Below are 27,529 nucleotides of genomic sequence, written 5' to 3' on the forward strand. Positions count from 1 at the left end.
GAGTAGTTGGAGCGATTTCATCAGAAGGTCCATAGGAGAGAGGCTTTGGTTTGGGGTTTCGAAATGAGGAGAGCGCCCTGCCGAGTGGCAGTGAGGGATTCCCAGTTAGCAGTAGACTGGCCTGAGGATAGGAAAGGGGAGGCCACCGGTCACTTGGTGTGGTTGGGTGGAGGACAGGCTGAGGGCAGGGGTGCTGGAAGTGGAGGTGACCAGTGGATGGTGTCCCATTAATTCGGGGCCTAGATGGTCTTAAGTGGTAGTAGGGTGGATGGGTGGAGTGTCTTTGGTTGCTCCTAAGTTATCAGATGGCTACATTGTCTTTACCGTGCACAACCGCCCAACCCTCTCCTACTCGCCCCTGCTGTAGACTCTCTCCTTTACTCCCCTGCACTTATTACTTCTTCCACTCCACAAAAGCCTCTCCCGAGGCAAGCCCCTCTCTCCCTGATGGGTGAATCACTCACCCATTCCACTCACCAACCTTTGTACGTCCTCATAATATAGATGCCAATATGATTTATTTGGTGCTACAGCGTTCATCACTTTCAAGGGATTTCAGTCACTTTCCAAAAATGTTTCTCTGACATGATCATGAGAACAGGTTGCCGTTTTCCCATCTGGCCAACCTGGAACTTCTATGGAAAAGATCCTGAATTCAAGCCTAGTGAGTTTTATGGAAGCTCCCATCTCTGAGATCCTCTTAGTTATGGTGTCTAGGATGCAAGGAACTTGAGTTTCCAGGGAAGAATTTACTTCAGCTTGGGTTTAAATGTGTGTAGCTCTAGGTGGGTGAAGGGGAAACCCCACGTCCAAAACAAGGACATTACAGATTACATTTAAAATGTTAGCCCTGTCCCGGAGCAGCCTCCCCAGGTTAATCACTCCTTCTGTCCTGATCTCATTCTGCCCACATGGCACATCCACTCCCCAGAAGTTCCTTCCGTGTTGACATCCCATGCTGTCCATGTCCACACTCCAGGGAAATGTGTCCCTTTCTCCAGTGGCTGAATCTGGAATGCCTTTGTTCTCTCTGGCCCACCCACTGCTGTAGTAAGTTCTAGAATTTTAACTCTAGGGACTGTGGGTCCTTCTCTGCTTTCCCTCTCTAGCAAATCTTATAAGACCCTCCATTGAAGTGGGCCCATCTTGTCAGGAAAGCTTCCTGCCAGTGGCCCGGAGCAGAGCATCCTTGACCTCCTTGTTCCTCAGGGTATACACCACTGGGTTCAGCAGGGGGGTGATGACGGTGTAGGTCACCGAGATCAGCTGGTCCTGATCCCTGGTGTTCTCCGACTTGGGCTTGAGGTAGGCGACGGAGGCACAGCCGTAGTGGACGACGACCACTGTGAGGTGAGAGGCGCAGGTGGCAAAGGCCTTCTTCCGGCCCTGGGCGGAGGGGATCTTGAGGATGGTGGAGACGATGAGGATGTATGAGATGAAGACCAGGCCCATGGGGACCAGGATCACCAGCACGCTGATGATCACGGTCAGGGTCTCGTTGACCGAGGTGTCGACGCAGGAGAGCTTCATTACAGGTCGGATATCACAGAAGAAGTGGGCCACCTTCGTAGCACAGAAAGGCAACCTGAACACAGATGTCACTTGGGTCGTCGCCACAATCAGCCCAATGCCGCAGGCGCCCCCCACCAGCTGCACACACACCCTCTTGTTCATGATGACGGAGTATCTCAAGGGGTTGCAGATGGCCACGTAGCGGTCGTACCCCATCGCCGTGAGCAGGAAGCAGTTGTTGATGGCCAAGGTGATGAAGAAGAACATCTGGGTGGCACAGCCAGCCAAGGAGATGGGCTGACTCAGGCCTACAAGGTTACAGAGCATTTTGGGTATAATGACGAGTGTATATATGGTCTCTGAAGCGGACAGCATGCTCAGGAAGAAGTACATGGGCGTGTGCAGGTGACGATCCACACTAATGACGGTCACGATGACCACGTTGCCGGCCAGGGTCACGACGTACAGTGCAAGGAACACGACAAACAGGCCGAGCTGGTGCTCGTGGAAGCTGGAGAAGCCCTGGAAAGTGAACTCACTCACCCAAGTGTGATTCTCTATCTTCATCAAATCGTATGTGGGATCTAAGAAAGAAAAAACCACGTAAGGGACCTAGACGCGTGACTTCTGCCAGCTAGGCTGGGCAAGTTCATGTGGTTAATCTGCCTCGGGCTTTGCTTATTGATATGCACGTTCATGTTTATTCCTTGGGGGAACAGAGAGTGGAGGAACGTGGTTTTCTCACTAAGAGAAGGAAGGTGGCTTTTCGAGTTTACTGCTGGAAAGATATCCTACTTCTAACACGTGCCCACTTGTCTCGGGTAAGGAATTAGCATCTCTTAGACCAGTCCCATCATCTTGATCCGAGTGTAGCGATGGGGATGTTACAGAATTGTTCAGATGAGCATGATACTTAACAGTGTAAGCGTTTCTGTTAGAATTCAGACAGTTATCAAATACATCCTGGCTCAGTGGTGTCCTGCCGAGCTCCAGGGTCTGCGGCCACCAGCAGAGCTGCTAGGGTTTGGCTGGATCACCTGCGAACGTGGTCCCCTCCCCACGCCGCAGCTCTGTGGGTCCCGTCCCCCTCAACCTTTGCCCTCCGAGCCTCTTCCCGAGGCACTACTCATTTTTCAAAGCTACCCAAAGCCCATGACACCTATGAAACCCTTCCCTTTCTTCTCCACCCCACCTCCCCCTCTGGCTTCCGCTTCCTTCCACAGGTAGGTAGCACAGAGCTGTTTACTGGCTCTTTTGTCTGGAAAGCACCTTACAGTGGATTTGTGATTACCAAAGACATTTACATCCTTTCATTTCATTCCCATCCGGTGGAACGGGGAGAACAAGGAATACTGGTTGTCTTCAGATACAGAAACTCTTTCGGGAATTGCCCGGGGACACCTATCAGCCTGAGCCCATGTCTTCTGATCCTGTCTCCAATGTCCCTCCCACTACCCAAAACTGCAAAGTAGACCTGCCCCACCAGGACGAGATTATATGGTCTCTGAGAATAGGGAGCCATGTGGCCACTGCGATGGGGGCGTAATATCTGCTGGCAGAGTCATTACCGGTCCTGCCCCACCAGATACATTGCCTGGGAGGAAGCAGAATGCTGGAGTGAGGAAAACCACAGTGAGGTTTTCTTCAGAGAAGAGGAGTAAATGTTTTTACACCGTCTCCTTTTCCCTGCTGTCTGTGCGCGTGACATCAGCAAAGAGCTACAGCACTGGGCTAAATTTTAACACTGAGATTATAAGCCTAGAAGAAAGCATGACACTACTAACATTGAATTGGAAAATACACCGTGGTGCAGCTCGTCCAACAGGCTCTACCCGATACCCAACATATAATTATGTAACCAAGTGGCTATAAAAAAAATAAATTCGATAATGGAAACGATGGAGTTGCCTAAAAAGTACATTTTTGCCAGAAGTAAAGCGAATCACCCACATCGCAAAATGGTTTACTATCGGGTAAAAAAACAAAGGTAGGCTTTTCGCGTACTTTTAACATTAACCGACTTCTCAGAAACACACCATTTTTAATAAAGAAAATCTGCAAAAAGATATAAGAGATTGACGCAGTTACGCCTTGAACCCCTTGGAGCAAGCATGTTACGAAAGAAAATGGCATGAGGTTGCAAAAAAACAGTGCAGTTTCACAGACCATTTCTTAAAAAAAAATTTTTTTAATGTTTATTTATTTTTGAGAGAGAGAGACAGAGCACAGCAGGGGAGGGGCAGAGAGCGAGAGAGAGAGGGAGACACAGAACCCGAAGCAGGCTCCAGGCTCTGAGCTGTCAGCACAGAGCCCGACGTGGGGCTCAAACCCACAAACTGTGAGCTCATGACCTGAGCCGAATTTGGACACTCCACTGACTGAGCCACCCAGGTGCCCCTCACGGACCATTTCTTGACAAGGGAGGTGGTTTGGCATTGATGTGTGCACCGTGGTAAGAAACTTAAACCTGCTCCACGAAGCTTTGTCAATAGTGTCTCTGGATTATGATTTGTTAATAGAACGTAGCCAAGGAATCATAGCTGATAAGTGGCAGCCTCTGTTCTTTATTGGCCAAGGTACGCTTTAATCCTGGGAAGCCAGGATTCCTTAGGGTTAGCAACGCATCTTTGAAAGTGACAGATATTCGTAGACACCAGGACCGTTTTTAGTTTAATTTAACCCTCTAACGACAATCATGGCCCTTTGTAAACCGTGGAAGTCTTTTTTGAAATTTCACTTACTTTTCTTCCTGCAAACCTGTGGCTCAACAGAAAAATGAAAGTAGAGGTCAGAGATGTGGCCCATTGGTCACAAGTATTCACAAGTCAAGGTCATGAAGCAAAGACAGTGTGGTCCTTCCACCTACACTAGGGCCAGTCCAGGGATGGCAGGGGAAGGAAGGTCACAGGGGCTCCTTGGATACTAGATATTCCCTCCACCTGGAGGAGGAGCTTTTAACCAAGAAAGGCTCTCTGAGGACCATCTCTTGAGGTTTCTGGGTGCCCTCCCCTGGGCACCCGTGAAAGCCACACCGGGGCTGGAAGGAAGCCAACAGCCAACGGCCAGGGACCTCGTTATGTGCGGGGCTCATTTCCCGCATCACCTGGGTCTGTGCTGCGGCCCTTTGTGAGTACAGACAGCAGTGGCTTATTTGTCAGCCTTCATTTTTTAAATAAATTTTCTATTTTTATACGGTTGGGCCTTGAAACACCATGGTTACAAAGCCCCAGTGAGCTCGAGCTAAGAGCCGCTGCTTGGATTCCAGGAAACTGCACAGTTCTCCCTGTAGTCAAGAGCCCTGCTCGGTATTAGAAGCTGGGGTTTTTTTTTTTTTTTGTTGCTTTTCTTTTTTCCTTTCCTTTTCTGGAACCAAAACAGTCAAATATGACTATATTTGTTGCCCTGTGAGGTTCAGAAGTGGGAGAGTAAAGCTCAACGGACCTTTCTAGAAGGCCAGGAGACCCACTGCAAGCATCCAAACAAATGTGAGCCGGGATTTCAGCCTCAGGGACCCAGGCAGACAGTCAGACACGCTGGGCCTCCTGAGCCCAGCTCCTCGCCGCTTTCCCTGCCCCAATTCCATGCACTTTTTCTCCCGAGAGTGTCTTATTCTATTTTTCTCTTTTCTATTGTTAAAAGATAAACCGCGACGTATTGAAAACATGAAGCTTATTTGAGCAAAAATCAAGTCTGGCAATGACAAATGGGAAGTGGTTAAGAGTGACCAACCAGCAGGAACCCGGGGAGACTTTTCTAGAGAAGAGGTGGAAACACGGGGAGCATTGAGTGGCTGCAGCTTAAAGCCTACTTGGCCCTTTGTGATTGGTTATCCTTAGTATTTTGATTTTGTAACTGTGAGGCGTTTACAGGCTCAGATTTGGGTTCGTTTCTGGAGGCGCCACGGTGGTCCAGCCAGCCAGCCTGTGGCCTCCGTGTTTAATTAATCTAACAGAGATTCCCTTATCGGTCCCTGGCCAGATCCTGACGGCACTCTTCCAAGTGGAGTTTTCTACACTCAGCAAAAATGAAGGGCTTATATTCATATCTTTTTTTTTAATCTTTTCTAATGTTTATTTATTCTTGAGAGAGAGAGCACAAGCGTGAGCAGGGGAGGGGCAGAGAGAGAGGGAGACACAGAATTGGAAGCAGGATGCAGGCTCCAAGCTGTCAGCACAGAGCCCGACGTGGGGCTCGAACCCACGAGCCGTGGGATCATGACCCGAGCCGAAGTTGGACACTCAACTGACCAAGCCACACAGGTGCCCCTATATATTTATCACTTTTAATACACTTTATACTTAACGCTATGTTTGAAGCACGCAAATTGTGGGGCATCACATCTGGGAACTCGTCACTCAACCCTAGGCTGTTCTCACGCATTTCTCTTGACCCCCGTCCCCCAGCCATGACTCCTTTCTAATTTTGTGTTTATTTTCGTTTATTTCATACCTTTATTGCATATATATGGGTTTAAGCAATGTGTTGTATCTATTTCTGAGCTTTATAAAAATGATCTTCTGTATATAATTTTCTGAGATTTCTTTTTTTAAATGGGTAACCAATTACCCTAGCACCTTTGTTTGAAAAGCCTCCTTTCTCCACTGGCCCACGATTCTCTCTGCCATATTTCACAATCGTATGTACGTGTGGGTTAGTTCAGGGACTCTCTCTCCAGCTCCGCTGGTCAGTTTGACCCCCTGTACCAAGATTACACTGTCTTAACAGTGATAACTTTAAAATAAATCTTAGGGGCGCCTGGGTGGCTCAGTCAGTTACGTGTCCGACTTCGGCTCAGGTCATGATCTCGTGGTCTGTGAGTTCGAGCCCCGCATCGGGCTCTGTGCTGACAGCTCAGAGCCTGGAGCCTGTTTCAGATTCTGTGTCTCCCTCTCTCTCTGACCCTCCCCCATTTGTGCTGTGTCTCTCTCTGTCTCAAAAATAAATAAACGTTAAAAAAAAAGAAAAAAATGAAAAATAAAATAAATCTTAGTTATCAGAGAGATCAACGCCTCTTTATTTTTAAGTGGTTGCACAGTTGCTTTTCATTTTAGGTCGGGTTTGGAACTGCATTGAATTCAAATATGAGGGGTGAATTGATATAGGCTATCTCTCCATATATTTAAATGTCTTTATAACCTTTTGTCGGACATCTTCAAGACCACCACGGAGCTAGATGATTCCGTCGGATCATGCCGAAAATCTGTTGTAGTCATGGTTATGGTTTATCGCAGTGGGAGGGTGTGCATGTGAATCAACAGTGGGGGAAGGGGCCGGAGCAAAGTCCCGGAGAGAATTGGCTTCAGCTTGTGAAGTGTCCTCTCCCGACCGAGTCCCACAGACATGTGTGAATTTCCCACCACCAGTGCATGATGATAAGTGTGAAGTGACATCATCCCGGGAATCTCACCTGAATCTTGGTGTCAAGGGTTTTTATTAGGGCTCAGTCACGTGGTCACACAACACCTGTGTTACCAAGAGCAGGGGTTCAGCATAAAGCACATTGTTAACATAAGTTATCTCATCAGACAGGGATTTAACGCAAGGCCTCGACATATAAAACGCTTATCAAACCACATAATTCAGAGGCTCGGAACTCCTTTCCCAAGAGCTGGCCACCAGCCAGTCCTCAAGATGAGCCTTTCTTGGGAATATCCAGGGTTTGAGCAACCCAAGGCCTCCCGAGCTAACCCTTTCCCGCACAGATCTCCGTAAAGAAAATAATTTTGTCATGTTTTTGACAACCTTTTTTCAGATACAGGAGTGCTGATGCATAGGGGCACTTGTACCCCAATGTTTACAGCAGCACTCTCAATAATAGCCAAATTATGGAAAGAGCCTAAATGTCCATCAACTGATGAACGGATAAAGAAATTGTGGTTTATATACACAATGGAGTACTACGTGGCAATGAGAAAGAATGAAATACGGCCTTTTGTAGCAACGTGGATGGAACTGGAGAGTGTGATGCTAAGTGAAATAAGCCATACAGAGAAAGACAGATACCATATGGTTTCACTCTTATGTGGATCCTGAGAAACTTAACAGAAGACCATGGGGGAGGGGAAGGGAAAAAAAAAGAGGTTAGAGAGGGAGAGAGAGCCAAAGCATAAGAGACTCTTAAAAACGGAGAACAAACTGACGGTTGATGGGGGGGAGGGAGGGAGGGGAGGGTGGGTGATGGGTATTGAGGAGGGCACCTTTTGGGATGAGCACTGGGTGTTGTATGGAAACCAATTCGACAATAAATTTCATATCTAAAAAAAATAAAAATAAAAAAAATAAAACCCTTTTTCAGAGACACAATTTCAAACGGACAGAAAAGTTGTAAGAACAAAAACTGTTAAACATCTTGTAGCCAGACACCCAATTATTTCTGTTTTGCCCCACTTCATCAATTTTTTCCTTCCTCCTCTGCTTCTATAATTTTCTTCCAAATCGCTTGAGAGTATGTTGAAGCCATTGTCTCACAGCATTTTAAATATTTTCGTGTGTCCTCTGCAAGACAGGGAGCATTCCCTTGTATAATCACTGTGTAGTTACTGAGAGTCGGTGTATATGTCCAGAGAGAGAGACATGTGCATATATGGCATCAAATACGGCAATAGCGTTACCTAATCCGCAACTCATTGTAAATTATGCTGGTTGTCTCGATAATGTCCTTTACAGCTAAGCGTCTTTGCAGCCTAGGGTCCCATCCAAGATTACCCATTGCTTTTTGTCCGCCTCTTCCTTTAATGCCTTTTATCTGAAACAGCACCTTGGTTTTCTTTGTGTTTCTCAAACTTGACACTTTCGAAAACTACAGGCCAAGTGTTTTGCAAAATGTCTCTTAGTTTGGGTTTACCCGAGGAGGGGTAGAAATTCTAGTTTTTCCCTCACATTCACCTCCAGTTCTTTTGGAATTCTTTCTCTTTTTTCTTTATCCTCTGGTTTAATCTTCATGATTATATTCAGATGATGAGTTTTCCACAAGAATATCCCAAAAGTGATGCTGTATAATGAGGAAGAATGAAATCCTGCCATTTGCAGCAACTTGGATGGAACTGGAGGGTATTCTGCTGAATGAAATAACTCAGAGACAGATATCATATGTTTTCACTCGTATGTGGAACTTGAGAAACTTAACAGAAGACCATGGGGGAAAGGAAGAGGGAAAAAATAGTTACAAACAGAGAGGGAGGAAGGCAAACCATAAGAGACTCTTGGATAGTGAGAACAAACTGAGGGTTGATGGGGGGAAGGTTGATGGGGTTGGGGGGGGGAGAGGGGAAAGTGGGTGATGGGCATGGAGGAGGGCACTTGTTGGGATGCGCACCGGGTATTGTATGGATGCCAATATGGCAATAAATTGTATTCATTAAAAAAAGTGATGCTGTGTTGTTCTCCGTGCATCGTACTGGGAGTCACATGTTGTCAGTTTGTCCCGATATTAGTGGCGTGACCTGTAATCTCTCGTTCAAGGTGGTCTCCACCAGAGTTCTCTGTCGTAAAGTCAGTATTTTCTCTTTCTCGAAGGGTGATCTATTGAGATGAATACCTTGTCTCTCATCAAATTCTCGCTCTCCAGTTTTAGGATCCATTGTTGCGTTTCTAACTCCATCATCCTTGCTGTAGATTGGCATTCTACGTAAGGAAGGGATCTACTTACATACAACTAGATTTAGGTAGTGTAGATTCTATTTGATAACGTTAGATACTATAATGTTATTTTGATGTTTACATCGTCACCGAATTGGTCAGTGGGAGCTGCTGTCATCTGGCTCCCCTGTTCCTCTGACATGTCTCCATTATCCATTAGTAACTTTTTTACACACCAGCCCTCTTGTACTTCTCTCGTACTTCCCCGTTGCTGGCCCTCGAACCAGCCATTTCTGCAGGGAGCTCTGATACCCTTTGGTGGCAGGTCGTCTTAGAAACTGAGATCTGGATATTGTCATTGCTTGTAATTAGTCTTAGACTCTCAGTGGGGAAAAACAACCAGCAAGTGGGATGTGTGTTGGTGTCTGCGGATTAACATCTACATCTTAAAATCGATGATTTCACGACGGTATCTGCAATTCAAACTGTCTCAGAGTATATTCTGATGTTGCCCCCTTCCATATTGATAACTCCTGTCTCCAGCAATAAGAAACCTGGTTCATATTCTCAATATATTTGCACATTTGCTCGTCTAATATGCATAGAAAGTTGTTTCTAAATTGCTAACCTGTGCCACGTCAAAAACCAAACCTACTAAACGGAATTTAGAAATGTTCTATACATTTATCTGAGCGTGTGCTTTTGTAATACAAAGGGACTGTATTCTGTGTACTGTTATAAACTTGCTTTTTCGTATAACAATACATTTGAGATGCTTTTGCAAATCACTGTATGAAGATTTATCGCATTCATTTGAACCACTGCGAATTGTAGAATAAGAACATAGTGTGATTTATTTAACCTATCCTATATCAATGGATAGTTCAGCTGTTTGTGGGTTTTTAGGCATATTCTAGAGAATCACTCTTCATATATAATTGTGCACTTCTGGGAGCATATCTACAGGCTACCCTCCTGAAAGTAAAATTCCTTGGTCAGTGATATGTGCATTTAAGGACTTAATAACTATTGCTAAACTGAAGCCAAGGTAGGACATTTGTATACATTTGGCGTAACTGAGAATGCTTTCTTACCCACATTTCCATCAACTGTGGGCATTGACCAGTTTTTCTTCAGGGTTTGGCAAGATGATAGGTAAAAATGCTGTTTTATTTTTTTTCTTTGAATTTTTATTTCTCTAATTACGAACGAGGCTGAGTATCTTTTCATATGCCCGTTAGTCATGTGTACTTCCTTGGCTGTGAGCGTCCATTGACATATCTTGCTCAGTTTTTTGTATCGTATTGTCATTTTCTTATAGTGAGTTCTATAATAGGGAAATATGCCTTCTATCATACATGTTGTAGATCGTTTTCTTCCATTTATCATTTTTACTGAGCTTACGGGTTTGAAATTTTATTAGTATTATATTTATGTGTGGATCAGGGCCTCCCTGACTACAAGATTGTTTTTTTAAGTATCCCTATTTTCATTTATACTTTTTATGTTTCAGTATTTGATTCATCTGGAATTTAATTGGTTTTAAGAAACAAATTTAGAAATATTTCTTAAATCAGATATACCTTTTATTATTCCCAATAACTAGGCATTGTCTCAACACCATTAAAGGGGGAGCAAAATTTGCCATCCCAAAATGTCTCTCGGGCATGGGGATTATTAAAAATATTTTTTTTAATGTTTATTTATTTTTGAGAGAGAGACAGAATGTGAGTGGGGGAGGGGCAGAGACAGAGGCAGACACAGAACCTGAAGCAGGCTCCAGGCTCCGAGCCATCAGCACAGAGCCCGATGCGAGGCTCGAACCCAGAGTTTTGAGATCATGACCTGAGGTCTATGCTTAAGCAACTGAACCACTCAGGCACCCCAAGGGATTATTTAAAACTGGTTATTTTTAACAGCACACGTAGGTGGAAACTGAGTAGAATTTGCCCTTTTGTAAAAGACATTTGCATTTATAAGGGAAAAGTCCATTTGTAAGGGTGTCTCCCTCACTGTACCAGGAAGAGGGGAATGACTCAATCTGTTTAAAGTCTCATCAGATCTGCATCACAACCTTAGCCTTATTGGCTGTGCTTTTCATGGTCATCTCCCACTATCCCCCCCCTCCTCCCCCACATATTCTTCTGTCTTTGGCTGAAAAAGGTATTTGAGGTGATGGCTTCATTTATTTGGGGGGAGTACTTAGTTTTCCTGGGTGTTTCTCCGATGCATACAGGAGGTATGCATGTTGTTAAACTTTTTTTCCCTCCCATTAACCTGTTTCATATCAATTTTATATCAATTATTAGGCCAACCAAAGAACTTAGAAGAGGGAAAACCTTCTGCCCCTATGTCATCTATTAAATAAGAAAAACATCTTGCATCGTTACTCTGTGATGCTACTATATGCTGATCCCAACCCCCACCATTCTTCTTCTTTGGAGTTTTTCTAGTTATTCGCACATTTAACAATTAATGGTGCTTTTATCGATTTCTTATTTGTATTCATAGAAATTTAAGGAGAAGAAACATCCTTAGTTTTTACAACACGGAGCCTGTCTATCCAAAGTGGGATTTAAAAGGAAATGCTTTTATGTGTTTCACAGAGGTTTAAAATCTTCTCCATATGGAAAATGCCCATTTCCTATTCCCATGTATTTGCTGTGTTTTGTTTCATTTAGAAGTGGGCTACTTCCATTATATCTTCTAAAGAACTATTGTTTTTATCACTTATCTTTCCAGCTCATTCTCCCTGGCACCCTAATCCAAAAATTTCTCAGTTTATAAAGTCCTACACTCTATACCTGCGGGTGTTTGTATCGTTCTCAGGGGCTCCTGCCCTGAGACTGCCCTGGCTCTTCTTTCTTTCCTCCCTCCCCGGTTAAGATTCCACAGACTATCATTTTCCTTGTTGCTTTGCATTTACCTTTAATTCACTTGCCCCTGTTTTCTGGCATAATACCAGCTTTGGTTGAATCAAATGTTGCTTGTGGAGAGCACCTGGGCAGCTGAACTTCACTGGTGAAAAATATGTTACTATTGTCACGCAATTAGCATGCGTTTGCTCCCTGGTAAGTCACACATAGAAACGACACCCGGTGGAGGTGTCACACAAAGGGAACTTTATTTGCAACAAATAAGGCCATCTCAGGGAATAACTTGCAAAACCACGCCTCTGCCCCGAGCAAGGGTGAATGGGGTCCTTTTATGTAGGATTAGGATGAACATTTAGAAAGGGGATCCTTGTCCCTGTATGTAGAGGCGTGCATAAGGTCATGAATGCACCTAAGGAAAACACGCCTGTTTGTTAATGAGGCGTGTGCTCCTCCTTGGGTGGAGATTTTAGCATTAAAATGAGGTAAAGCTCTCTCCATGTGTCCCTGCGCGGTCCATCTGCGCAGGTTTGAGTTGGCTGTTGAGCTCAAACTGGTCTGGGGCTCCTCACGAGGGCAGTCGTCACTGCTTGAGGGGTAGTTTGGATTTCCACCACCCCCAGATGCGGTCCCCAGCCAGTCTTTTGCCTGAGTCAAAAGATGAGCTGGAGAGACGAGCTTAAGGGAAATGTGGGACAGAGGTTGGTGGGCACATGCAGGTGGGTGGCAAAAGTCAGGTTTTGGGGTCTCGCTGGTGACGCTGGTAACTGGTTGCAATACTGTGATTTGAACGAACATATTTGGTCACTGAGATCACCCAAGTTCATTTCTCATACGTATTGGGTCTTCCTCCAGGCTTCCTGGCTCACAGCTCCCCAAATCCTCCAAATCCTTGAGCAGTTAGAGCAATGGAGACATCTTTTGCAATATTAAAGTAATACCTGGTCTCTTGTCCTTGGGCATCAGAGCCAAAGGGTGAGATGACTGTCTCAGTAATCATAACGAGCCCCTTTCAACCACAGCTGGGTTTATGTTAACGAGGCGAGTTTTGGAAAATACCTGAGGATAGGGGCTAGGTGGCCGGAAACAAGAACAGGGGAACCAGCCGTGTGGTTAGACACTTGGAACGTTCAATCCCCATGACCTCTCTGGAACGTTCAATCCCCATGACCTCTCAGGAGGGGAGAGGTTCCTGGAGATTGTTTGAGTCACCAATGGTCAATGCGTTAATCAATTGTGCCTGTGTAATGAAACCTCCATAAAAACTCAGAAGAACGGGGTTCAGAGTGTTTCCAGGTTAGGGAATGAGAATATATCCATGTGCCCCTGTGCGGGGCCCCAAATTCACGAGGATAGAAACTTCTTTGCACAGGACCTTGACGTATGCCTCTCTTCATCTGACTGATGACTTGTATTCTTTAACATCCTTTGTACTAGATTTGTAGTCTAGTCAATAAACCGGTTTCCTGAGTTTTGAGAGCAACTCTAGCAAATTAACAGAACCCAAGGAAGGGGTCGCGGGAACCTCTGATTTATAGGTGGCCAAGTGACAACCTGGGCTTGCGATTGGCATCTGAAGGAAGAAGGGGTTCATCTGGTAGGACTGAACCCTTCTACCTGTGGGATCTGATGCTGACTCCAGGTGGTGGAGTCAGAATTGAGTTGAATCGGAGGACACTCAGCTGGTGTTGGAAAATGGCTCAGGGGTGTGGGGAAACCACCCCCCACCACACACACACATATCAGAATTGGTGACCCAAACCCCTTTACTGCTCTTACTTAAATTTCATGACATTTCACAGTAAGTGGGGTATTGATGTTGGTGAGCAACGTGCTATATTTCCCACCTACCGTGCACACGATCTCCGGTCCTCCAACTTCTGGAGGTTCTTCCTTATCCTTGTTTTCCGCAGATGATTTGATGGAGGGAGGCAGATGGGGGATGGGCTAGATGGATGATGGACATTAAGGAGGGCCCTTGTTGGGACGAGCACTGTGTGTTGTGTGTAAGGGATAAAACTGAATTCTACTCCCGAAACCAATGCTACATTGTCTGTTAGCTAGAATTTAAAATAAATGAATGGGGGTGCCTGGGTGGCTTAGTCAGGCATCTGACTCTGGATTTTAGCTCGGGCCATAATCTCACAGTTTGTAGGATCGAGCCCGTATCAGGCTCCGCACTGACAGTGAGGCCTGGTATATATTCCCATCACCACGTCCGCCCGCTGTGTGTGCCTGTGCTCTGATTCGGAGCCGAGCACACCCTCCCCCTGGGGGCCACTGCACGCCCCCCTGGCTGGATGCCCGTGTCACAGCCCCTCATCTTCACGCAGGACCTTGGCTCCGCGGTTCTCCCCTGTCTCCTTTGACTCATCAGGTTTGTACTAGCTCACTTTCATTTACAGCCTTCTGTGTTCTAATTCCCGTTGCGCTAAAAGAATGAAAACAGACACAACCTTCTTTGATCCCACATCCTTTTCCAGCTACAGGCCCATTTATGTGCTCCCCTTCTTACCAAAACTCTTGGAAGGAATTGCATTGTCTTCAGTTTCTCTATCCTCTAATTCCCACTAAATTGGCTTTTTCACCATTATATGCTACCAATACAGATTTTTTTTTTTCCAGCGGGACTAATCACCCCATTTTGCCAAGTCTAATGGTCAATTAATTGTAACTCACCCTACTGGGCATGTTGGCAGCATTTGACCCAAATATGTGACTTCTCTTTCTTGGAAACCGGTTTTCATGCAATTTCCAGGACATGCCCTGAGTGTTGGTACTTTTCACTTTGTTTTTGTTCCCCCACTGTTCCTTCTCTTTCCTCTTCTCCTCAGTCTCTTGGTGTTAGCTCACCTCAAGATTCAGCCCCAGACCACTCTTGTGTTTATCCTCACCTCTTATGTTTATCCTCACCTATCCTTGGAAAGTTTAAACACTTTCCGAATTAAATCTCTACTCCATACTGCTTTTCAGGATGTGAAGTTGTATGTTTAACAGTCAGTCCATTATCCCTGCTTGGATGTCCACTTTGGCCTCTTGAATAGAATGTGCCCCCGGCTGAACCGGCCAACTCCTCATGCAAAGGCACACCTTGTTCCAAGCCGCCATCACCTGTAACATGGGCCTAGCAACAAGGCCCTGACTGGTTTCTCCTTGTTTCCCCTCTGGCTCTGGGGGTTGATTTTCCACGCAGCCAGAATAAAGATTTTTTTTTTCAAGTTTTATTTATTTTTGAGAGAGAGAGAGCATGAGTTGGGCAGTGGCAGTGAGAGAGGGAGACGCAGAATCGGAAGCAGGCTCCAGACTGTGAGCCATCAGCACAGAGCCCAGCGCGGGGCTCGAACTCACGGACTGCGGGATCATGACCTGAGCCGAAGACGGACGCTCACCTGACGGAGCCACCCAGGTGCCCCCAGAATAAAGATTTTAATACATAAACCACATCAAGTCGTCGCTTGCTTAGATGTTCCTGCAGTGACTGTCCATCCCATTCAGAGTCCCTGCCATAGCTTGTGAGACCACAGTGTGGCTCTCCCCCCGTCACCCTGCTCATTGTCTCCAGCTGTGCTGGCCTGTCTGTTAATGCCACAGCTAACCCTCCTCGGACCCTTGGCTCTGATCTCAGCCTGGAGTGCTCTTCCCCCAGGTCCTCCTACGGCTGGCTCATGCCTTCATTCCATTTCTTTTGTCCTTAATCGCTTATCTTTAGACACTTGCTACGTACCAAAATGATGCAGATCACCTACACACTTTTGAAGTCAGCTACGATCCTCTTGAAGTATACGCTCCGCGACAGCAGGAGCTGTGTTTACAGCCTGTTTGTTTTCATTTGTGCTTTCCGCTCTCTTCTATTTAGTATTTTGCCTGGTGTATAGTTTTCCCACCCTTATAGCCAACCTTCTTATTTTGTGTCAGATAGCTAGCGATGAGTGCTAGAAGGACCATAAAAGAGCTCCTGGAGAATGTCACTGGTGTGCTTGATGATAAATGAAGTGGTCAGGGAAGGAGCACATGAGCTCGTCTCGCCGGAGGCCTGACTGATGGAGAAAGAACAAACGAGAACGTGGAGAACCTGCACTCTAGACTGAAGGAATGGTAGGTGTAAAGGTCCTCAGAGGGAACAAACCTGCCGTGTTGATAGATGTTGGAGTAGCGGGGGGTTCGCAAGAAGAGATGACGCCCTTCTTAAGGCATGGGCGGCAAGGACAGGCAGAGCTTTGTAGGCCATCAGGAGGAAGGTGGACTTTATTCCGGGTGCAATGGGGATCTGTTGGATAGTTTAATGAGGGGAAGGGTGTCATCGGATTTTCATTTTTAGAAGATCACTTTGCTATTTGGTAGAGAATGGAATGGAAAAGCACAAGAATAAACAAGGAGAGTGCATCGTGAGAGACTCTTTCTGGATCAGAGTAGTTTCGGTGGAGATGGGAGGAAACGGATAAATTCGCGTTGTGTTTTGTAGATAGGGCTGACAAAGCTTGTCAGGAGATCCCAGTCTAGATGGCCCCAAAGGCTCATTTTCTCTCTCCTTTCAGTAGTTTGGCAAAGAGCTGACGCAGCAGGTCTAAGAAATTTCAGTGGAAGGAGAGGCCGACGCCAGCTGCCAAGTTCTCGATGCTGCCCTTCTTTGTAACAGGGCTGTTTCCCCCTGGGAGCTCCTGCTGTTGGATAATCACTTAGATAGTCCCTGTTTCCCCTTTTTTATAAGTGTGTCATTCCCGTGGTACACCCAGCCCACTTGTGCACAGCCAAAGCTACGGGTTAAGGAGAGTTGGGAGATTGTGTGTCCTCGTGAATATTTTCTCCTTACAACCTTGTTTGGTTTAACACCCTGCGGTGCTAGCAGGATCTTGTCTTTTTCTTCTTTTGCGTAAAAATGTGCTGACCGATGCCATTCTGGGGAGGAGGAGGAAGGAAAAGATAGGATTCAAGATAGGCTCACTGGGTTTTGGATCAAGCAACTGGGTAGAGAAGGTATCATTGGCTAGTTTGGGGAATGGATACTAATTTTGGATGTGTTTTATCTGGAATAATCCTACACCTCTAAATGGAAGTGGCGAAAGTGGGCAGCCAGTTAGACAAGCTTGGATCCGGGAAAGACCACAGCTGGAATTATAAATTTGGGATTTCCCCTTATTCTTCATAGGTATCAGCATAACGCAACAAGAACTAATCTAAAGCGACCTTTTCTTTAGAAAACGTTGTAGAGGGAGTGGTCAGAAACCTTTCCCTTCACAACAAGAGTCCCAGCTCCAGATAAACACTAGGCTATAAAATCATGTGGTGTGAAGTCAGAGGATAATTCTACCAAAACTTTAAGGAATAAATAACCACACCAGTCTTTTAAAAAGGTGGGAAGGCTTGGGGCGCCTGGGTGGCGCAGTCGGTTAAGCGTCCGACTTCAGCCAGGTCACGATCTCGCGGTCCGTGAGTTCGAGCCCCGCGTCGGGCTCTGGGCTGATGGCTCAGAGCCTGGAGCCTGTTTCCGATTCTGTGTCTCCTTCTCTCTCTGCCCCTCCCCCATTCATGCTCTGTCTCTCTCTGTCCCAAAAATAAATAAACGTTGAAAAAAAAAATAAAAAATAAAAAAAGGTGGGAAGGCTAGAAAAAGAGGGAGCCCTTCAAATTGTTTTATGATGGGCATAGCATTGAAAACAAAGCCTGATTTGATTATCACACGTACACTGGACGGATACACACACACACACACACACACACACACACACACACACACACACACGTGTTGGGGAAGATGAATTTATTCTACCCTTGAAGGTTCTTCTAGCTGGACTAAGAATCAGATTGATGAGACAGATTAACAGGAGAAAACCCAATTTAACAGCAAATGTGTGGAGAAGCCACACAGTCCCGGAATTTCAAAGACAGGCAAGGATGTGAGCTCAGGAGAAGGGTGGGGTCTGAGGATACAAAGGGGAAGAAGATGGTTAGTGGGAAGGTGAGAGCAGGTGTTTGGAAAACAAAGGTGCCCTGTTATGCACAGAAGTTTCTTAGGTGGCAGGAATCTCTGTTAATAGTGCTCTTTCTGGTACTGGCATACAATTGAGGGGGAGGTAAAGAGCTTCTCCTGAAGCTGCTGGGTTTTGATTGCTCAAAATAGCCTATGTGACAAAGTAGCCCATCTTGGGGCTGCCTGCTGTACACATGCAAAATACGGACTTCACTAAAGTAAATAAAGAGCAGCCAGTACCAGATTAAAACAACAGTAACCCGTGGCAATGCGTCACTGCCATATTGCCTGTGATCAATGGGAAAACCACTGGATCCAAAACTCTTGGGATTCAAAACCGCGCTTCATCACTTAGGGACTATGTATTCTTCGCCCCGTTGTTGAACCTCTAGGCGCCTCGGTTTCCTTTTCACCAAAGTTTATATAACATTCGTACCTGTAAAGTGGGGGTAATAATGGTGTCTACGTCCCAAGGTTATTTTGAGGATGAAATTAGTTAATTAGCAAACATCCTTAGGAAAGTACCTGACACCTGGTAAGTATTCAGTATGTTCCCTATTATAATACCAGCAATACGAGCATTCTGGATGTTTCAATCTATTAATAAATGTAATAAACCATAAACCATATAAATAAAAAGAGGAAAATTATATGCCTCTTTCTCTAGATGCTGGAAAGGATATCCAAAAGAATGTAACAACCATTCTTCACGTAAAATAGCCAATTAAATAGGATAGATGAATAATTCTGTAACATAAAAATGAGAAACACTCCCATTAAATACAACAAGACAGTGGGGCGCCTGGATGGCTCAGTCCGTTAAGCATCCAACTTCGGCTCAGGTCGTGATCTCGCGGTCTGTGGGTTTGAGCCCCGCATCGGGCTCTGTGCTGATGGCTCAGAGCCTGGAGCCTGCTTTAGACTCTGTGTCTCTTCTTCTCTCTGCCCCTCCCATGCTCATGCTTTGTCTCTCTCTGTTTGTCAATAATAAATAAACATTAAAATTAAAAAAAGAGAGAGACAAAATGGTCACCATAACCATTATTGTTTAACTCCATTGTTGTGTACTGACCAACAATATTACATCAAGAGAAAGAGTGAAAAGGTATAAAAACTGGAAAGGAAGAGGTAGAATTGTATTTCCCAGGTAATATAATAGAATACTTGTAAAATAACCCAAGAGAATTCACTGAAAAATTATTACATACATTAAAATTATTCCACAAGGACTCTGGGTTCAGGTTTATCATTTTCCTAGCTACATGGGAATAAAAGGCAATTAATAATATAATGGAAGAAAAGCTATTTCCAATTGCAAAATTATAAGAAATGTCAAGGAATAAACAGAAATGTGCAAAATTTATAGAAAAACAAATTTCTGGTACAGATAAAATGGTATAGATTCATTTCTCTTCTTAAGTACAACTATAGTCCCTGGAAATAACCCAAGAGGCAACCAAAGGAGAACTCTGAGAGACGGTGAGAGGAAGCCAGACATGTTTTGGACCTCAGGCCTACAGAAACAGCACAGTGGCAGGAAATCTTAACCTTCCCCATCCCAACATAAGGTCACCTTGGCCCCTGTGTTTCCTGACCATCGACCTGGCTCTTTTCCTATCCTGGGTCAAAGAGGAGTCCCTCCCACAACAGTTGGCCAGCCCAGCACCACCACCCACTAATAAGTAGCCAGGGAAAGTGTGTTCTCTCCGAGCAGGGCCTGTAGCTCCCCTCCCTGACCCAAAACATTAGGGCTACTGATCCACCAAGAAACCCAGTTCTGGTAGCCTCTTTGACCTTGTGAGGCTGATGCTTCCCTCCATCCTCCAGAGACAGAGTATAGGCATGGGGAGTACGAGAAGAGACTCTCCATTCCCACATGTGAGGGGCGTGTGACCTTAACAAGCACTTGCCTAGAGAAGCCTCTGTCCCCACGGCTCAGACTCCCCTCCACACCAGCAGCCCAGCTTGGGGAAACCCCTGGTAACCCTCAGGCAGCACCGGGAGGGCCATCTCAACAGCCCCAAATAAGCCAAACACACCAAATAATAGAAAATGTTCTGAAAATTAAATATCACTGGAACCACAGGCAACAAAAGTAGGCTAGGCCCTGCATGCTAACCCTAAAATGGGCGACTGCCTGCTAAAATAAAAAACTTAAGTGGGATCTCGAGTCTTCTCACATAATAAACAAAATGTTCAGGATGCAAACCAAAAGTGAGTAACAGAAGGACAATAGGAAAACTTCTAAAAACATAAAAATTAAGCATCCTGCTTCTAACAAATCCATGGGTCAAAGACCACGTCTCAAAGGAAATAAAAGAATACATAGAAAGGAGTGAGAATCAACGTAGGATGTGTCGTACATGAATGTGGCTAAAGCAGTGTTGCTGGGGAGATTCATAGCACTGAATGCTTACATTAGAAAGGAAGGAACTTCTCAGATTGGTAATCTAAAGTTCCTACCTCAAGAAACTAGAAAAGAAGAGAAAATAATCCCAAAGCAAGCAGAAAGAAATGGTAAAGAGCAGAAGTCAATGAAATAAAACAATAGGAAAATAGCAGAAGAAAATCCACGTAACAAAATGGGTTCTCTGAAAAATCAACAAAATTGATAAATCTCTAGAAAGACTGACAAAACTTGAGAATACACAGGTCACCAACATCAAGAATGAAATGAGGGTATCACTACACATTCTGCAGCTATTAAAAGGATGATATGGAAATACTGTGAGCAACCTTGTTTCTAAATCCAGCAACTTGACAGAAGTGGATCAAGTGCACTTGATCAAGTGGATCCTCAAAAAAAACCAAGCTACCAAGACTCAGCCAGATAATCTGAAAAATCCTATAACTGTTGGATAATCTGAGTCATCTTAGAACCATTAAAGAAATTGAATTCATAGTTTAAAAACTTCTAAGAAATCTCCAGGCCTAGATGGTTTCACTGGAGAATTCTACCAAACATTGAAAGAAAAATCAATATCAAATATGAACAATCTCTTCCAGAAAACAGAAGAGGATAGAACACTGATCAACTCACTTTAGGAGTTCATAATTTAGAAAAATTTTTTTTTCAACGTTTATTTATTTTTGGGACAGAGAGAGACAGAGCATGAACGGGGGAGGGGCAGAGAGAGAGGGAGACACAGAATCGGAAACAGGCTCCAGGCTCTGAGCCATCAGCCCAGAGCCTGACGCGGGGCTCGAACTCACGGACCGCGAGATCGTGACCTGGCTGAAGTCGGACGCTTAACCGACTGCGCCACCCAGGCGCCCCAGGAGTTCATAATTTATGAGGCCACTATTACCTTGTTATAACACCACGTAAAGGCTGTACAGATAAAACTGTTGATAAGTATCCCTCAGGAACTTAGATGCAGAAATCCCTAACAAAATATGAGGAAACTGAATACAACAATGTATAAAAAGAATTACACTCCGTGGCCAAGTTGGATTTATTTTAGGAATGCAAAGCTAGATCAATGGTCACAAATCAAACAATGGTATCCACCAGATTAACAGATGTGAGAAGAATGATCATATAATGACATCAACTACAAAGAAACACTTGATAAAATCCAGCACTCATGACAAAAATTCTTTGCAAGAATAGAGGAAAACTACCTCAATGTGACAAAAAGCATATCTGAAAAACCTGTACTCAATGGTGAAAAAATGAATAGTTTCCCCCTTTCCCCCCCACAACATTAGGAATAAGGCAAGGATGTCTGCTTTCACCACTCTTATTTAACATAGTAATGGAAGTTCTAGTCAGTGCAATATGGCAAGAAAAAGAAAAGGCATACGGATCAGAAAGGAAGAAATAAAACCGTCCTCATTTATACAGATGACCTAATCGTCTATATAGAAAGACCCAGAGAGTCTACCAAACCCCACCCCCAAAACTCCTAAAACTAGTGACTTAAGCAAGGTCATAACACACAATATCAACACATTTCTGTAAACTAACACTGAATGTATGGAAACCAAAATTAAAAGCACGATATCATTTACCATTTCTCCTAAGAAAATGAAATGCTCAGGTATAGAATGTGTGTAAAATTTGCATGCTGAAAGCTACAAAATGGTGATAAAGGAAATCAAAGAAGACTTAAATAAATGGAGAGACCTACTGTGTCCATGGACTGGAAGATTCCACATCATAAAGATGTCAATTCTCTTTAACTTGATCTATAGATTTGATACAATTCCTATGACATCCCAACGACGTGCTTCAGAGACATAGACAAGCTTGTTCTAAAATTGATACAGAAATACATAAGACTTAGAGTAATTAAAACATTCCTGACAAAGGATAAGAGGACTCACTTGACTCAATATTGAGACTTGCTCTAAAGCTGCATTAACCAGGACAGTACAGTATTGGAAAGCATAGACACTGACTGCAACAGAAAGAAACCCAGAAACTGATCCACAGAAATATGCTCAACGGACTTTTGACAAATGTGAACATTCAGTTCAGTGGAGCCTGATTGCCTTTATTTATTTTTTAATTTTAATGTTTATTCTTGAGAGAGAGAAAGGGGCAGGGTCAGAGAGAGAGGGAGACACAGAATCTGAAGCAGGCTCCAGGCTCTGAGCTGTCAGCACAGAGCCCAACGCGGGGCTTGAACCCACGAACCGCGAGATCATGACCTGACCTGAGCCAAAGTTGGATGCCTCACCAACTGAGCCACCAGGTGCCCCAGATGATTGCTTTTAAAGATTGGCCTGGAGTAAGTAGTTATCTGCAAGCAAAAATCAAACTTTGACCTCAACCTTAAACTTGAAACAAAACTAACTCAGGGTGTCTGGATGGCTCGGTTGGTTAAGAAGCAGACTCTTGATTTCAGCTCAGGTGATCTCACACTTGGTGGAATCGAGCCCTCCATCAGGCTCGGTGCTGATGGTGCAAAGCCTGCTTGAGATTCTCTCTCTGCCCCTTCCCCCCCCCCCCGAAAATAAACTTAAAACTAACTCAAAACAGATCATCTAAATGTAAAACATAAAACTATAGAAGTTTTAGGAAAAAAATAGAGAAAAATGTTAAAGTTCCTGATTCCAAAGGAGACTTGAGCCAATGGAGAGTAACGCTATGTTTTTGAATACGGAGACTCAAGATCATTAAGATGTCAATTTTCCATAAATTATAAATGTGGTAGGATTCCTGTAAAATAGTGCTGGGGTGTGATTTGCTTGTGTGTGTTTAACCGTGTGGAGAATGCTGTGTGCCTTTGGGGCGGGGGAGGGTGGGTTGTAAATTGAACAGACTGCTTCTAAGACTTATGCGAAGCAAAACATCCAAAAAAAAAAAATTCTAAAGAAGAATGGCAAATAACTAGCTCTGGTAAATAAAACGTTGAAAAAAAAATCCATGATAATTAATGTTGTGGACACACGGAATAAACACATAAATGCGACAGAATAAAAATCCTGCCCTGTTTTTGCATTTCCCATTCTTCATTTCACAGGAGTTTCATTCGCCCCAGGGTAAACCTGAAAGAACCCAGAAAAAAAAAAAAAAGTCCATTGAATTTCAAAAAGATTTTTTTTTTAAACTCTTAACTAAAGCATTTGTCTTAAAAGCCGAAACAGTTTTTAACTTCAGCAAACTTTTCTAGAGAGGAAAGCCTCTTTTAGCTTACAAATCATGGTTCTGAATATCAATTTCTTCATTACAGGGTCAGGGGCACAGCTGAGTGCCTAGATGCCTTCAAGGAGGGGCTGAGGGAGGTCCAGGGGTCCTAGAGTAGTCATAAGGAAGGTGAGGTGCACAGACCACATTGGCTAAAGAGCACGAGACCAGGGTCCTCTCAGTAGATGGCACCTGGGGCACCTGGGTGGCTCAGTCGATTGAGCGTCTGACTCTTGATTTCGGCTCAGGTCATGATCTGATGGTTGTGAGACTGAGCCCCATGTCAGGCTCTCTGGTGAGCACGGAGCCTGCTTGGGATTTTCTCTCTCTGCCTCTCCTTCCACCCCATCTCTCTAAAGAAATAAACTTAAAAAAAAAATAGATACCACCAAAGATGGCCACTGGGGGTCATGTATCTCCATAGGATCCAACGCGGAGCAGTTAGAAGTGACCGTGGACTATAGTTCCCTCCTCTGTGGTAAGGAGACTAGAAGCCTTGAGCAGAACTTGACTGATTCGCCCCGAAGAGAATGGGGAAAAGGGGGGGAGCAGGAATTGAATTCAATTATGTTTACCCATAAAGTGACTTATTCGCTAAATTGCCCCAGTGTGCATGGAAAGGACTCGAGGCCTTTTCTTTTATCCGTCCGATTGGGAGCTCAGAATGACCAAATAGATTGAATTGTAGAACTTCTAAAAGTTAGGTGTTTATGCACCCGCATGCGTTGGGTTTAGATTCATAATCACTTAACACATTTTGATATTTCTGCATTTCAAAAATATTTTGCAATGAGAATACTGTGTACTCATGCGTTTATTGTGTCTCTTTACAAATAGCTCAGGAGAGTAACTTTGACTTGCTCAGCAATTACAACTGCTAATCACCGTGTTATTCAACACCTATTTCGTCTCACAAGTTGAGTCTGAAGTTCACCCTCATTGTTTTATATATTTTTGAAGCGAATAATGGTGAATAGTCTTTTATTATTACACGTCGAACTCAGTTGCTTTCTTTTTATGGAAGTTTCATGTCAAAAATCCTTTACTGTTGACTTTTTTTTTTTTTTAGCTTTCCAGGAGTAATAATATTAACCTAATATATCAGAAAGATATTTTGTTGACCCTTTTTCATATTTTCACTGAGCTTTCTTTCCTTGCCTTTGTGACTGTGCTTGTGAAGGGCTCAAGACCCAATCTGAAGGACGTTTTCTGAATTCCTGCCCCCTGCCCTGACCGTCCCCTGGTCCCTCTGCTTTCTCTTACTCTCCTCTCACTGGAAGCTCCCATTTGGATCTGCCTCTCATTTGTCTTTCTTCTTACTCAATTTCACAGCGTTCTTTGAGCAGTCTGCTCCCTGAGCCATCTGTCTGCTCTTCTTCTGAGCCCCTTGGTCATCCCGTCCATGGGGGGGGGCATTGCTGTCAGCCCCACAAGGACTTCTTTGTGTAGCTTGTGTTCAGCCAGAGGAAGCAAAGGGTCAGACCCAGTCCTGTGCGCTGTTTCTCTGGCCAGAGCTTCACGACTCTCACACGTGGTTAGGAGTCCCCTGTGCGTAAATTCCCTTCTCCTCCACCCCCAATTTCCCTTCCCTTGAAGCCCCACGTGTGAGTTACAGGAAACTTGCAGGGTGTTGCTAGAAAACCTTCTCTCTAGAAGGTTTCTAGCTCATCCCAAACCCATTTCCTGAAAGATATCTTTCTTTTTGCTTCCCTTATCTTCTTAAAACACAAGGCGATTAGTTTTTGGCCCAGTCTGCATTTTAATAACCACTGGTTCAAGCATCCAGTTTATGTTAAAAGAAGGTTCAGTCAAGTGTGATTTTAAAGTGGTTTATACTTCAGGGGAGTGGACTGGTCATTTTAAATGGAAGCTTTTGATATGCACACTAGATCACGCTCTGACCTTGTAGTTCTCTCCTGGAATAGGGCCAATGGGCATCTGTTCACAGGCCTGCAGAGTGACCTATGTTTTTGTTATGTTAACAAAGAGGTTGAGGAAGTAAGAATCAATTATTAGAAGCCAGCCCCCAGCCTCACTTTTGCTCTGGCCTTGGCTGCGAGGAGTGAGATTTCACCAATCACTTGAAGCCGTGGCCGTGTAACATTACCTATAAACTCCCATGTGGAAGATACGCATGCCTATTTGTGTAGAGATTTCATCTTAGGGAAGGGATTTCCTCCCCACCACTCTCCTCAGAGCATCCTGGACTTCTTTGTTTCTCAGACTGTACACAACAGGGTTCAGCAATGGTGTTATCACAGTGTAGGTCACTGAGATTAACTGGTCCTGATCCTTGGTGTTCTCTGACTTGGGCTTGAAGTAGGCAATAGAAGCACAGCCATAGTGGATAATGACCACCGTGAGGTGGGAGGAGCAAGTGGCAAAGGCTTTCTTCCGGCCCTCAGCTGAGGCAATCTTGAGGATGGTGGAGATGATGAGGACGTAGGAGATGAGGAGGAAAGTGGCAGGGGCTGTGATGGCCAAGAGGCTTATAGTTAAGGTCAAGATATCATTAACGATTGGAGTAACACAGGCTAAATCCAACACAGGTCGAACATCACAGAAGAAGTGCTCAATCAGTGAGTTACAGAAAGGCAGTCGGAAAATGGCCACAGCCTGAACCAGAGAGAGCAAGAACCCCGAGGCACAGACCGAGGACGCCAGAATGGTACAGGCCCTCCAATTCATGACGATTGGGTAACGAAGTGGGTTGCAGATGGCCACGTAGCGATCAAACCCCATGACTGCTAGCAGGAGGCAGTTGGTGATGGCAAAGCCAAGGAAGAAAAAGAGCTGAGTCCCACAGCCCACCAGGGAGATGGACTGGCTCAGACCCACGAGGCCGGAAAGCATGCGTGGGATGATGACCAGGGAATAGCACGTCTCTGATGTGGAGAGAACACTTAGAAAGAAGTACATGGGGGTGTGGAGGTGGTGGTCAACACGGATAATAGTCACGATGATGACATTGCCGGCCAGAGTTAAGAGGTACAGGGTTAGAAACACGGCAAACAGTATGAGTTGATGTTCTCGGAAGTTGGAGAAACCTTGGAAAACAAACCCCCTCACCTCTGTGTGATTGGCTGTCTTCATGGAGGACGTCAGACGAGAAGGGTAAAGAGAAGGTTGACACTATCCCTTTGCGCCAAAGACCACCACGTCCCCTGGTGAGCACACTGTCAAGAGCAAAGATTCAGTAGCTCAAAACAGGTTTGAAACTTCATGAATCAACTGCCTTTCCCAGGAACGTGGAAGACTTGGTCCTAGAACTGAAGTAAAGATATCAAAAATCTGAGCAACAGTATTTGAAAGTCTGAGGGAAAGCTTTCTTTGCAAGGACACCTGACCCTGTGGATGGCCCATGAAGTTGGTCTAGATTTTCTTAAAATGTTGACCACATTCTCAGGGGACGGTGTGATTAAGTTAGAGACTATGAGATAGACACACAAAAAAACCTTGAAAAATTGGAAATGTTTGGAAATCTATAGTTCAAAGAGGAACTTAAAACGGAAGTTAGGAGGTATTTAGAATTAAATAGTAATGGAGAACCACGTAGCAGAAAGTGCACTGTGCATTCAGAACGTTATGAGAAGAAAGTTTATCATTGAAAATGCTTGTTTTTTTGAAACTGAAAATTGATGAGAACTCATCCTGAGAAGTTATAAAAATAACAGAGTAGGAGGGAAAAAACAGGTGCCTGGGTGGCTCATTCGGATGAGTGTCTGACTCTTGATTTTGGCTCCGGTCATGATCTCATGGTTTGTGAGTCTGAGCCCCAGATGCGTTGAGCATGGAGCCTGCTTGAGATTCTCATATTCATTCATTCTCTCGCTCTCTCTCTCTCTCTCTCCCCCCCTCTGCCCTTCTCTCCCCCCTCCCTCCCCTTCTCCCTCTGCCCCTCTCCCCTGCTTGTGTGCACACTTTTTCTAAAATTAAAAAAAAATGAATAATGATGAAACAGAT

At 44.6% G+C, this 27,529-nt stretch overlaps 1 protein-coding gene across 1 annotated transcript; it reads right to left on the minus strand.

Moving 5' to 3' along the window:
• Nucleotides 1-1,149: 1,149 nt before the first annotated feature.
• LOC125155703 (olfactory receptor 10J1-like) lies at nt 1,150-26,659 on the minus strand. Its single transcript, XM_047841228.1, has 3 exons — nt 26,155-26,659; nt 9,622-9,627; nt 1,150-2,069 (listed from the first exon to the last, which is right to left on the minus strand). Exons 1-3 carry the CDS (start codon nt 26,657-26,659, stop codon nt 1,150-1,152), a joined length of 1,431 nt encoding a protein of 476 aa, XP_047697184.1.
• Nucleotides 26,660-27,529: the final 870 nt, after the last annotated feature.

Source organism: Prionailurus viverrinus, chromosome F1 (genome assembly GCF_022837055.1).
Source record: "Prionailurus viverrinus isolate Anna chromosome F1, UM_Priviv_1.0, whole genome shotgun sequence".
NCBI classification, from domain to species: domain Eukaryota; kingdom Metazoa; phylum Chordata; class Mammalia; order Carnivora; family Felidae; genus Prionailurus; species Prionailurus viverrinus.